Source organism: Neovison vison, chromosome 9, assembly GCF_020171115.1.
Source record: "Neovison vison isolate M4711 chromosome 9, ASM_NN_V1, whole genome shotgun sequence".
Lineage (NCBI taxonomy): Eukaryota > Metazoa > Chordata > Mammalia > Carnivora > Mustelidae > Neogale > Neogale vison.
Window position 1 is genome coordinate 2,012,000 of NC_058099.1, and position 12,438 is coordinate 2,024,437.

The 12,438-nt window shown below is 65.3% G+C and overlaps 1 protein-coding gene across 2 annotated transcripts in view; it reads left to right on the plus strand.

Annotated features, from left to right (window-relative positions):
- The first annotated feature begins 2,297 nt into the window (after positions 1-2,297).
- The window catches only part of COL5A1 (collagen type V alpha 1 chain), a 142,649-nt gene continuing 132,508 nt past the window's right edge, over positions 2,298-12,438 (plus strand). The window contains exon 1 of one of the 2 annotated variants that reach the window (XM_044264520.1): positions 2,298-2,798. In XM_044264520.1, coding sequence (XP_044120455.1) covers positions 2,669-2,798 — 130 coding nt within the window. In that variant the 5' untranslated portion in view covers positions 2,298-2,668. The remainder of the gene's footprint in view (positions 2,799-12,438) is intronic. The other variant, XM_044264519.1, reaches the window with a different exon arrangement.

The following is a 12,438-nucleotide window of genomic DNA, read 5'->3' on the forward strand; positions in this document are numbered from 1 at the left end:
GTGGGTGACAGACTGTCTGGGCACCCCCAGGCCATGCTGAAAGGACCCTGGTGTCTCCTCACCACAGAGTCTCCAGAGCCAAGAGCTAAATGCAGTTTTCACCGGCTCTTCATTTTAATCCGTCGCGGGAGGGCCGGGGTGAGGGCTGGGGGGAAGCTGGGCTTCGGGTCACAAAACATCACTGTTGTGTGAATCTGGGTGAGGGGATCAACGTGTCTCGGGCCCGAAGGGCAATTGGTGTGAGAAATCTGGCTCCAGCACAGATGAGCTGGCATTTTGGGTGAGTCCCTGACCCTGCTGCATCCCCTGGAGGGTGGCTGGCTGTCTCACCGTGCCCACCGGCGTTCAAACTGTGATCCAGACAGTCAAGTTCTCCTACAGCCCCAGGACAGTGGGGCCTTTTCTTTGACTTTCCTGGTGGGATGGAAACTTGCCTACCGACCTACCTCCAGGCTGGGATGGAGAGGAAACCCACCTTCGTCAGCTTGGCCAAGACCTCGTGCTCCTTGATCTCCAGAGATAGGACAGGATGCATCTGTCTCGTCTGCTCAGGGCTGTGAGCTGCAAACCTTCTTGTCCCTGCAGAGAGGGAGGCTGGGTGGGCGCCTGATGGGCCCTCTGAGTGTCCAGGAGGGACTGCCCTGTGTCCTTGGGGGAAACGCTGGAACCCCCAAGTCTGTAGTGTTTCCCGGTAGCCAGGCCACTGACCTACGTCAGCACCCCAGGTCAAGGAGGGAGGCTGGCCTTCCCACTGGTGGGGGGCATGCTAAGACCCAGACAGGGCTGGGGGCCGGGGGCTCAGAAGTGTTAGGTGGAAGGTGTCATTAAGTTGCATAAACGGACCAGCTCTAGTGTTACCAACACACACACACACACACACACACACACACACCCCTCCCTCATACATAAACACATGCGTGCCCACAGCTCACAGACACACTCTTCCCTTAATCATGTGTGTGATTTACACAGGTTGCAAAAAACCCCAAAACACAAAAAAACCCAAAGAATGATAAAAGCCGGAAGAACAGTCTGCTTTACTTAGTGTGTCTCGTGCACCTCTCCATGCTCTGTGGGCACGTGGGAGGGCACACGGGGTAGACGGGGAACCAGCCAGTAAGCTGGCAGCCGCCACCCACCACCCACCACCCACCTCAAGAAGCAACATGGGGCCGTCCCAGCCCAGTGAACTTTCCCCCGTATTTCTAGAATGGTGGACACTAAGGGTATTTGGGGAGTGCCCCACCAGTCTGGAGATGTAGCTGGAGACCGGGAGACAGGCCCCTGCCCCGTCCCAGCACCCAGGCGGGAAAACTGTGGGCTGACGGGGGTGGGGGTGGACGCCTCAGGGGGGCGGACAAAACTTTTGATTCGCTTTCACCCCTTCTCTTTCTAAGAACCAGCTCGGCAGCTCTCCCAGAAGGGAGGCTTTCTGGGCCTGGGGTGCTGATGGAAGAGGCAGCCCACTGCTCCAGGGACACCTCCCCAAGGCCTAAAGAAGTGAGGGGAGGCGCCCCACAGCGGTCACCAGGGCAGCAGGACCTGGCCTCTACTCCTTTGCCTGCTGTCACCTCCCCAAGGGGCATCTTCTCTGGTTGCCTCTTGTGATAGAGGGGTCACCAAGGAGGAGGCAGAAGTGAGGAGGGGAGTAGGGGGTGCCTGCCAACTGCCCCTGATTAAGACCCCAGATGCGCAACCTCCAAGCTCCTTCCGGGACCCTTGGGAAGTCAGACCCTAACTTGGGCTCCCGCGCCCAGTCTGCAGGGAGGGGGAAGGTGCAGGGCGGGTCCTCTGGGCGGGTAGACGAGATGGCCACAGTCTTGGGCGCCCCGATCTGGCAGGATTAGACGTTCAGTCTCCGCCCAGAAGACGAGCTCGGAACTCCTCCACGTAAAAGAAAAAGTTGGGCCGCGCTGCAACTTTTTTTCTTTTTAACCCAAAGTGATCAAACCCGGGGTCCCGCCAGTGTAGCTCCTGGGGGTGGGCCAGGTGCGGGCACCCGGGCGGGAGGGGTCGGGGGCCCGGGGGGGGGGGGGGTGGGCCCGGGGCGAGTCCGCGCGCACTCGCGGGCCGACCGCGCCGCCCCCGCCCCGCGCCCGCGTCGGCCCCGGGCCAGCCCCTTCCTTGCCGCGACTCGCCCGCTGGCCCCACCCCCGCGCCCGCGGCGCCCAGTGGGAGGCGGGGGCCGGCCCGGCCGAGCGCGGCCTCGCGCTCTGATTTGCTGCGGGCGCGGGGGATCGACAGCCTCGGCGGGTGCCTTCCCGGCGCGAGGGAGGGAGGCGAAGGGGGGAAAAGCGCACGGCGCCCAAGGCGAGGTCGGCACTCCCGGTCCCCGCGGCTGGCGCACGACCTCGCTCGAGCGGAGCGTCCAGGGGAGCGGGTCGCGGGGCGGCGGCGGCGAGGAGGCGGCGAGAAGGAGTCGGAGGAGGCGAGGAGGCGCGGGCTGCGAGCCGAGTGGGGTCCCGGCCGCCCCGGGGCCAAGGTCGACCCCCGCCCGCGGGCGAGCGCGCCAGCCGGCCCCGGCCCGAAGCCGCCGCCACAAAGAGAACGCGGGCGCCGGCTCCCCATGACTTCCTGAAGCGCGCGGTCCCCGCCGAGTCCGCTCCCTCCCGGGCCGTGCCCCGCGCCCCCGCGTGTCCCCGCGCGCCCCGACCCGCGCCCCGCCGGCATGGACGTCCACACCCGCTGGAAAGCGCGCAGCCCGCCGCGCCCGGGCGCCCCGCTGCTGTCCCCGCCGCCGTCGCCGCTGCTGCTGCTGCTGCTGCTGCTGCTGTGGGCGCCGCCTCCGAGCCGCGCAGGTAAGGGCCAGGCGCGGGGGCGGCTGTCATCGCGGCCCCGCCGGCCTCCCTGGCGCTGTCCCCGGGCTCGGGACGGCGCGGGCCGCCTCCCCGAAGGCCGGCCGTGAGCGCGGGGGACGGAGACGCGCCAGCGCGGTGCCCCGCGCGCCCAAGGGCCGGCCGAGGGGGCTGTCGCGCGCGCCGGGGCAGGACCCCGCGTCGGAGCAGCCAGAGGGGCTGTCCACGAGGCCGGCAAACTTTGTCCCGAAACTTAGCTTCTCCCGCAGCACTCGCGCGGCTGCCCAACTTCCTCTCCGGGAAACGGGGAAGGGTCGCCCCCTAGAGTCACAGCCCGTCCATTCAGGCCGGGCTGCCCGGCGAGGTGACACTGGTCGCTGGTGGGGGGATCCCAGAGGCTTGAGACCCCAAGCCCTGCCCTTCTCGCCCAGGCACACGCGAGGCCCCGTCTCTGCTCTTCTCTGAGTCGTGCCATCCTGGCCACTAAGTGCCCCTCTGCCGGGAGCGGGGAGGCTGGTAGACCAGCCCTGCTCCTAATCCCACCCCCCAAACCCCCTGACCCCCTGGGAGGCAGGTTGGTCTTTTTTTGTGCGTGTGATGGTGAAGGTCGGGAAGAGTGGCTCAGATGGTGCCCAGATGGGGCACTCCTCCTGCCAGAGGTCTCACGTGGAGGGAGCCCTCTCCCATGGGGAGTCTTACAGCTCCCTACTCCCTCCCACTCAGCCTCCCGATGGGACAGTGGATTCCAAACATCACCTTGGTGATCACCTGTGCAATGGGTCTTCACACAGCCTCGGACATCAGCCGCCCCAGAACCCCCCCGCCCCCGCCCCAGTACCCATTAATAGGCAGGGAGACAAGGCTCGGGGCTGCTGGTGCCAGGGCAGGAAAAGTGAGGGGCACAGGGGTGGGGCAGTGGGCTCAGCTGGCCCAGCTGGCGGGAGGGAGGGCTCTGCTGCCGCCCCCTTCTCTCCTCCGCTTTGTAATTTGAAACCATGTGGGAAGAATCACTTTCCATGTTCCGCTGGCCAATTAAGATACTCTCTCCCTTTTTCCTGGCATGTTGAGCGTGTGGTGGGCCAAAGGCTATGAGCAGGAGTCAGTGTGTCCCGCCAACATGGGGCTGGGGGAGACACGGGGTGCCGAGCCTAGCTCTGGGGACCTGCTGTCTTAAACCTGGGATGCCAGTAACCTGCCCAAGATCCCGGGCTGACTCTGGGGATCAGCTGAAGGTGGAGGACAGTCGTGGTCTCCAGGACAGTGGCCTGCAGCGCACTGGGGGATGTGGTCAGGGGGCCCCGGGTGTTAACGGTGTTCTGCTCCCCAAGGGCGAGGGCGGCCCCTTGGAAACAGAGGCATGGCAGAGGGGCCGAGAACTTGCACAGTTGGCTTTGGTCAGAACGGCACTTTGAAAGCATGTGAAGAAGTCACTTTTCTGAGCAGGTTCCTGACCTGTCCCCACTTCCCAGGGTGGGATGGGTTTTGAAGTCCCCGGGGCAGGGCAGCGCGGGGGTCCCTTGTGGGTGGCCAGGGCACCCCAGATGTGGGAGGCGGGAGCCTGTTCTTCTCTCCATTTTGGGACTCGCCAGATGTTTTCCGAGTTTTCCCTGAACATGGCTCTTTTTTCCTACCTTCTCCTTGGCCAAGTGTGTGAAGGAATGAAAAGTAAGATTGCATTTGGGGCCGGTTAACGTTGTAAGGCGCGAGGGAGAGTATGTGAAATGAAACATGACCCCAATATTTGGAAATTGAGGTCATCTCCTCAGCCCGGCATTGGGCGGCTCTGGTCACGTGACGACTTCTTGCAGTAATTTTGTGGGCAGGGTTGTCCAAATTTTGCGGGGCTTGACAGATGCGAAATGGTTAAATTCCCTCTGACTCAATCAAGTTGGCTGGAGAGACACCCTTTTCCATCCTTCCCCCTAGCCTGCCTCCCCAGAGGAGAACAGGCAGTGGGAGGAGCTCCGGAGTCCTCCTTGCCCTCATCGGGGTCCAGATTTCAGTGACAGGAGGGGCTGCGGCTGTGGTCACTGCCCAGCCCAGCACAGTGACCACCCGGCAGGGCCGCAGGCAGGAGCCCAGAGGGCCTTCTCCTGTGATGTTGCTCCAGGGCCCTTTCTGGGGTGCTGGCCAGAGCCTGCCCCGTTACCCCACCCTTCAGATATTTCTGGACGGCCACCGCGGCCACGCCCTTAGCCCAGCACAGCTGATGCCTGCCCGCCCCGCCCCTGCCTTCTGGCCCTCTGGCCCTGCCTCCTCCCTGGATCTCAGACACGGCTTGGGTGGAGCCGAGGGGGGCGGGGAGCAGATGCCCACTGCCCCCTGCCCCCCACTTAATAACAGGACAGCAGAGGCCAGACTAGCGGTGAGCCCCGAGAGTCAGGGATGAGTCACCAACACCCCTGAGGCACGCTGGCTGAGCCCGCACTGGAGCCTGCGGGCCGCATCGAAGGAGCAAAGCAGGGTCCCTGCCCCTGGAGCCCCTGGGCCCTGGTCACCTTGGTCATGGATGTGCTGACCCCTGCCTGGCCATGTCATCTCACTGGACCCTCACACAGGCCTGCAGGATGAGGGACCCCAGATTCTGGGTCTGTCTGGCCAATACTTCTGACATGGCCACGCCTCAGTGCTTCAGACTTGGAGGGGGACGGTGGGGGGCACCTCTTCACCTCCATTTATCAGCTCTCCCTGGGGGAGGCCTGGTGTCCCGAGCAGTGTGGGGAGGTCCTGCCCCCTGTGGCCCCAGGGTGAGGGCCGTGTTGCTTTTGCTCCCCGATCCCTCCACTCCTTCCTTCCTTCCTTCCTCCCTCCCTCTACCCCTTCCTTCCTATCTTCCTCCCTCCCTCCCTCGCTCCCTCCCCCCTCCACCTACCCCCCCCTTCCCTTCCTCTCCTTCCTCCCCCCTTCCCCCTCCTTTCTTTTTCACTGGAATGCCTTCCAGAGGGACCAGATGGGTTGCAGTCTCCACTCTCCCGGTCCTGGTCCTTCGCTTTAACTGGCCCTTCACGCATCCTAAAGACCTGGCTGGACACTGAGGGCCCTCCCCGCAGGCCGACCCAGAGGGCTATGGGAGGACAGAGGTGAAGGGGGCGGAGTTCCTCACTGCTGGAGCTCTTAAGTCTTCTGGGCGGGGGCACAGGGCTTTGTTCCACTCTTCATTTTTGTGCCAAGTGTCACGTGTCACCTTACATCGTCTGGGAGGGCTGGCCCCACTGGGGAGATCTGGGGAAGCTTCCTGGAGGAGGTGATGCCAAACTTGGTCTTTCCCGCCCTCTTCTTCCCCTTCCTCAGCAGGTGCCCTCCCCCACCTCTGGCTTTACTCTTGTCCCCCCCTCCTTCTCGGCAGGACATTCCAAACTCTGCTCTGGTGTTCCTGTTCTCTGGGGCTGCTTCCCTTGGCTGGAAAGCCCCTCATTAACTCGGTTGGCAGAGCGCCCCCAGCTCCGCTTGTCCTGGGAGGGCTGTGCTTCAGAAGAGGCTGCAGTGAGAAAGAGGGGTCTCTGCGGGGTGGGGGGCATGGACGGAGACCTGGGAGCTTCCTTAACCCTCTCTGCGCCTGCATGCGAGACCGGTGCCCTGAGTGGTTGGGTGAGTTCTGCAGACAAACTGACGGCCTCCGCTGCCGTGAGGGGTGGCTTCTGGCCATGACTTTGGGTTCTTGTGCTGGGGGACAGGCAGTTAGGTGTGGGAGGGGGTATCTGATGGCTGAACCCCAGGGGCGGCATGGACAGTTGCGGGGTTTCGCCTCTGAGACCCGCTCAGGGTGGCTGGTCTGGGCCAGTCACTCTGCCTCATCTTTCCTATCTGGAAAATGGGCCCAGTTGCTTTGAGGGGTAGCCGTGAGGACTGCCCGCTGTCGCGTGAGCCCCGCGTAAGGGAGGACACGCCATGGCTGCTGTTTGGGTGGCATTTCTGCACGAGGAACCGAGCAAGCAAGCACACTGTGACCCCCACCCCCCAACCCAGAAGTAGCTCGGCAGAGGGAGGTGTGGCTGTCCAAGGAGGCCCCATTCCTGGAGGCTTCTGTCCCCCCCCCAGGCTGGGTCAGTGTGCGCCCCTCATCGGCTCCACGTCGCCTCCTGGGTCATTTGCACGAGTCGCCTGGGACACGCTTGACAAGCCCCTTGGGCACATGTGCATGTTTCTGAGTGTATGTGTTGGGCACGTGCTCATGCTGCCGATTTGTGTGGGTCCACATGTCTGTGTGTCCTGTCTCTGCGTGTGCCTGTCTCGTGGTCTCCCGAGGACCTTCTGTGTTTGGGCAGCCTGGGGCAAGGTGACACTGACTCCCTACCATGGGTGCCCCCCCCCCAGCCCCGCCAGATGGGAGACTCGGAGATGAACCATGGCCGCGGAGCCTGCTGGGGAGCCACGAGGTGGGGGTCCCGCAAGGTCCTGCCGGGCCCCATCCTCTGATGAGGGGCTTTTCCTCGCAGGAGGGCGGCGATGAGATGCCGCAGGTCCTCTCCTCGCGTACGTGGGTCCCCCCGCAGAAGGCACTCCGGGGTCTGCACTCTGCCAAATGTCCCTCTTAAGATCTCTGGCCCGGCGTGGCTCCAGGGATCCTGAGATCCTGAAGGCGGAGCTGGCTTTGTCTCTAATCGCGGGCAGACCTGCAGGGCGGGGGCACAGCATGGGGAACCCTGTGTGGGTGATGCTCAGGCCGGCCACACCCCAGCTCCACTCCTACCAACTGTGCGTTTAGCACCCCCGTGCCTCAGTTTCCCTACTTTTAAGAAGAGGGTGACAGTCCTAAGTCCTGCAGGGCTCTTTGTGGGGGTTCGGCACGTAGCATGTGCAGAGCACGGAGCGGGCCCAGTTACCACTGTGCGTCCTTCCCAGACCCCGAGGCCGCCCCAGGCAGTGGCTGTGGGGTCCTGCTTGCCGGCTGGCTGCGTGACCGGGTCCCTCTCTCTCCCGTGGACGGTCACACTAGCGCCTCCTGCATGGGGGAAACAGAAAAAGTGGTGACACAGGAAATGTGCCCTGTTTATTAGACTGCTCGCCGGGACATCCGTGGTGCTGAGGCCAAGGGGCGGAGGAAGCTCCCCTTCCTCGCGGTCACCCCCACTCTGCACGGAGGAGTTGAGTCCAGAGATGGGACCGGACCTGCCCACATCTCCCCCCCCCCCCCCCCGCCCCGTGGGACTCGGCTCTTCCGCCTCCGTGACGGGACCACGAGTGAGGGCAGGTGCCCTGGACGTGTTCACACTGGGGGGCGCGCAGGTGGGGGCTCTGCCGGCTCAGATGCTGCTCGGTGCTGGCGCTGTCCCCTGTGGCTGGAGGGCCGTTCCTGGGACGAAGGAATGCTCGGCCGGCCGTGCGGGGTGTGTAGCCGTGTGGTGCGGGTCATGGGGTCACTCGGTCTGAGGTACCGCCGTCAGCTTTGACTCACCCCGCGTTTTCTGGCAGAGCCCAGCCTCCGTGGCACCCCCATGAGACGTGAGTGTCGCCGTTCCTGGTGCCTCAGGCCCAAGAAGCGGAAGCCCAGTCTGACTCAGTTTCCCCAAACTGCCATGGCCCAGAGCCGCGGGGCGCTGCGACGTCTCCGAGCGCCCGCGCCAGGGTCCTTGGCTTCCAGCACCTGCTGGGGTGGCTGGTCCTCGGGGCCAGCGCCGGGGCCGCCGGGCCGCAGTGAGCTCTGATCGCCGACGGCCGCAAGCTGTGTGGATGCGGGGCCGGAGCGCGGGAGAGCCGCGGTCCCACGCGGACAGACACGGGGACAGCGCGCGCTTTACGGCCCCGCAGGGCGGCCGCGGTCGTCTTCCGCTCGGCGCAGGGGGGCCGAGGACGGCCGCGAGCAGCTCTGGCCGCCGTTCCCCCCAGTGGAGGGTCCGAGGGGGCCGCGGAGAGGCTGGGCCCCGCGCCCGACGGCTGGGGCCCCCCGCGCGGCTCCGATCTGTGCCGGCCCCGGCGGCGGGTGCGCGCGCGAGCAGCAGGTGAGCGTCCGGCCGTCTGGGAGCTTCCGGGGCAGCGGGGGACCGGACTAGCACCGCCCCGGGGACTGTCCCGGCGAAGCGCAGCATGCGGCGCAGTTACTGCAGGTGGGGCTGCAGGTGGGGCTGCCACTGGCCAATCAGAGGGGAGGCACCTTCGAGCCTCGAGGAGCGCTGGCCAATCAGAAGGAGCGCCCCCTTCCACGGGGGCGGGGGAGGGAGCACTGGCCAATCAGAGGGGAGGCCCCTATCAGCCCTGTGGCGCGCTGGCCAATCAGAGTCCAGCCCGTTTTGTCCGGCCCTGAGGTCGCTAGAGGCCTGCCCTGGGCGAGTTTGAAGCGAGGCGCTGCTTGGAGGACGGAGGGCGCTTTCCCAGCTGCGTCCTTCCTCTGGTTCCCGGTCCTCTTGAGTGAGACGCCGGCGGGGCTCCCCCCAGCCTGCGCTGGGCGCGCTGGTCCCACCCCGCAGAGGCGCACGTGGAGGCTTCGCAGACGGCCGGTCCCCCGCCCCCCAGCGAGAAGCGCGCTCCTGCGGGTGTGGACCCGGAGTGGGACCCGGAGTGGGACCGGGAGTGGGACCGGGAGTGGGACCGGGAGTGGGACCCGGAGCGGGACCCGGAGTGGGACCGGGAGTGGGACGGCGAGTGGGACCCGGAGTGGGACCGGGAGTGGGACGGGGAGTGGGACCCGGAGTGGGACCCGGAGCGGGACCCGGAGCGGGACCCGGAGTGGGACCCGGAGTGGGACGGGGAGTGGGACGGCGAGTGGGACCCGGAGTGGGACCCGGAGTGGGACCGGGAGTGGGACCGGGAGTGGGACCCGGAGCGGGACCCGGAGCGGGACCGGGAGTGGGACGGCGAGTGGGACCCGGAGTGGGACCGGGAGTGGGACGGGGAGTGGGACCCGGAGTGGGACCCGGAGCGGGACCCGGAGCGGGACCCGGAGTGGGACCCGGAGTGGGACGGGGAGTGGGACGGCGAGTGGGACCCGGAGTGGGACCTGGAGCGGGACCGGGAGCGGGACCGGGAGCGGGAGTGGGACCCGGAGTGGGACGGGGCGTGGGACCGGGTGTGGGACCGGCGCAGATGCCGGTGCGGGTTGCCGTTCTCCACCCCCCGGGGGGGAGGCCTTGGCAGCTTGGGGCTTTCCTTCCTGTCTTTGTGCGGGAGAACGAGGTGGTGTCCTGCGCAGGGTGGGCGGTCTGGGAGCCTTGGCCTCGCTGTCTCTTTCATCTGACACTGGGCTGGTCAGGTCCCGCCATAGGATGCCTCGCTGAATGTCAAGGCCTTCTTTCGGAGGACAGCCCGGCAGCTGTGCACCCAGTGGGCCCCTGGCGCCCTGGCCCACCTGGATGGGTTCCTGGAGCAGGTGCCAGGAGAGCCGGGAGTCCGGACATCTGCAGGGGGCATGCAGGGAGATGGGGACGAGGAACGGCCCCCTCTCATCCCCGGAGCTCCCTTTGGTTGCGGGAAGCCTGAGCCCTGTTTGGGCCTTGCTTGTGTTCCGGGTCTGTGGGGAGAAGTGACTGGGACCTCTTTCCTGTCCTGTGTTCCCTGGAGACAGTGTGCGGTGCTGGGGGGGCCCCAGCTTGCTCCGGGGGAAGGAGGTGGAGGAGGTGGTCTCTGGTGCCAGAGACGCCCCGCAGAGACGCTGCTTCCCTTCAGAGGAGATAGCAGGGGTGTTCCTGCTGCTTTTATGCAGAAGAGGAAGGGACCCCAGCTTCCAGGTCCTCTTAGACTAAAAATGCTCGCCCCAGAGGGCAGGAGTGAGAGGCCTTTCTAGGCTGGAAGCTCAGGAACAGTGTTTCCGAATGGGGTTATTTTCCAGGGAATTACTCAGTTATTCCGAGTCTTAGTTTAGATAAGGGCCCTTTAGGGCAGCAAGTCCTCCTTGGACAGTGGCTACATTTCACTGAACTTGGGGAACCCACGCAGGGCCTCTTGGACACCCAGGGTGGTGGGGCTAGCATGGGGGGGGCCATGAGCAGCGAGCTCCAGGGAGGAGCTGGAGTCAGCCCAGAGTGGGGGAGGGAGGGACTGGCGGGGAGGCCGGAGTCCTCTCAGGGTCACCCTTTCTCCCTGATTAGGTAAGTTGCAGGCTTCAGGATCCGTGGTGTGTGTGTGTGTGGGGGGACACCTACGAGGGGAGAAGGGCCAGGAGGGAAGAGGAGGAGGCCGGGGCTCCCCACTCCCACGCCTGCCCTGCTTTCTTGGCGTGGTCCCACCTTCAAGAAGCAGTGATCAGGGCAAATTCTGAAGGTAGCACAGCAGCTCGCCACAATCCACGTGGGGTCGACCAGTGTTTGCCCACGGCTAACCTCATGCCATCCAGCCCCCCCCCACTCCTCTGCACCCCACGGACTGTGCCACTGACCCCCGATGTCCCATCACACTCAGCTACAACTCTGCCCAGCGCACTCAGTGTGAGTCCTTCCCTCTCTGTGCCGTGTCTGGGCGGAACCTGAGGGACATGGAGATGGGCTCAGAGCTGGTGTCCTGGGCCAGAGGACCATAGCGTTGCACGTAGGGGGCTCCTCGCTCCCCTGGGAGCTGGAAGGGCAGGCGCCTGCATCTTGCCTATGCCGAGGGCCCAGGCTTCCCGCTGAGGAGCCCCTCTTTGTGTCCCAGTTTTCCCATCTGTGAAATGGGCACAGGAGCAGTGCCTGTCTCCGAAGCCTGCTGGAAGGACGGGAGGAATTGGCCCAGGAACTGCCTGAGGACCATCCCAGCGCTGCTTCTCATGGTCACCACTGCGGTGTGTTCAGTGCAGGACACGAGTCTGGGGCCTCCATGTGGGTAGATGGGGGGCAGCTCATTCAGGCCTCAGAGCTGAGCCCCTTGGGACTTGCTAAGGTGCCACTGGAGAGAAGGCAGCACCCTTCGGTGTCCTCTTTAGGCCCAAGGACAATGTGGGCCAGGCCCATGGGGCAGGCTCTGGGCTCTCCACCTGCTCCGGGCCCTGAGTGGGACACTCCCAAGACAGGACACTGGGTGCCCTCTGCATGTGCGACTCTGTTTCCCCGGGGGTTCTCAGGCTGCTGGGGCCAAAGAGCAGAGGACAGGGTATGGCCAGGCGTGGCTCAGCCCAGAAGCTGGGGCTGAGGACTGCGGGGACACGGGAGGCCTGGCAGTGGCTTCAGCTGGAGCAGGCCTCCCCCCACCATCGCCCCACCCCCAGGGATGTCCTGGTCCTGAGACAGCAGCTTTGCTGGCAGTTTGCAAAGGGCTGCAGCTCCCCGAGTCTGGGGCCCCGGCCTGGCAACTTGGTGGTTTCTGGGCTTGACTGGGAGCTGGGGGGGCGGGGGAGCAGGTCTGCTTTCCTGTTTGGGGGCCTGTGAGCGGACTCAGCCGGGGATCCCTCAGGACGAGAGCAGAAGATGGAGCCCGGGCCTGGATCTCCTCCGGGGCTCCCTCTCCCTGTGTGGGGCCAGCCCCCGGCCCTCCTGCCGTCCACCGCTCCTTTGAGTTTTGAAATGAAAGTTCAGGAGAAGAGGGTGGGAAGCCCGATGAGTCAGCACGCAGGACGAGGACAGCAGCTTCGGAGGCCAAGAGAGCAGGGTGTGGGCCTGGCTGTGGGACCTCCAGTGCCTCACTGGACCTCTCTGATCTGAGTTAGCTTACCTCCAGATGAGAGGCAACGGCAGCACACAGAAGGGCGGCCGGGGGGATTTGCGGATTCGCGCGCGTGGCCTGTGTGTGGATGCAGAGC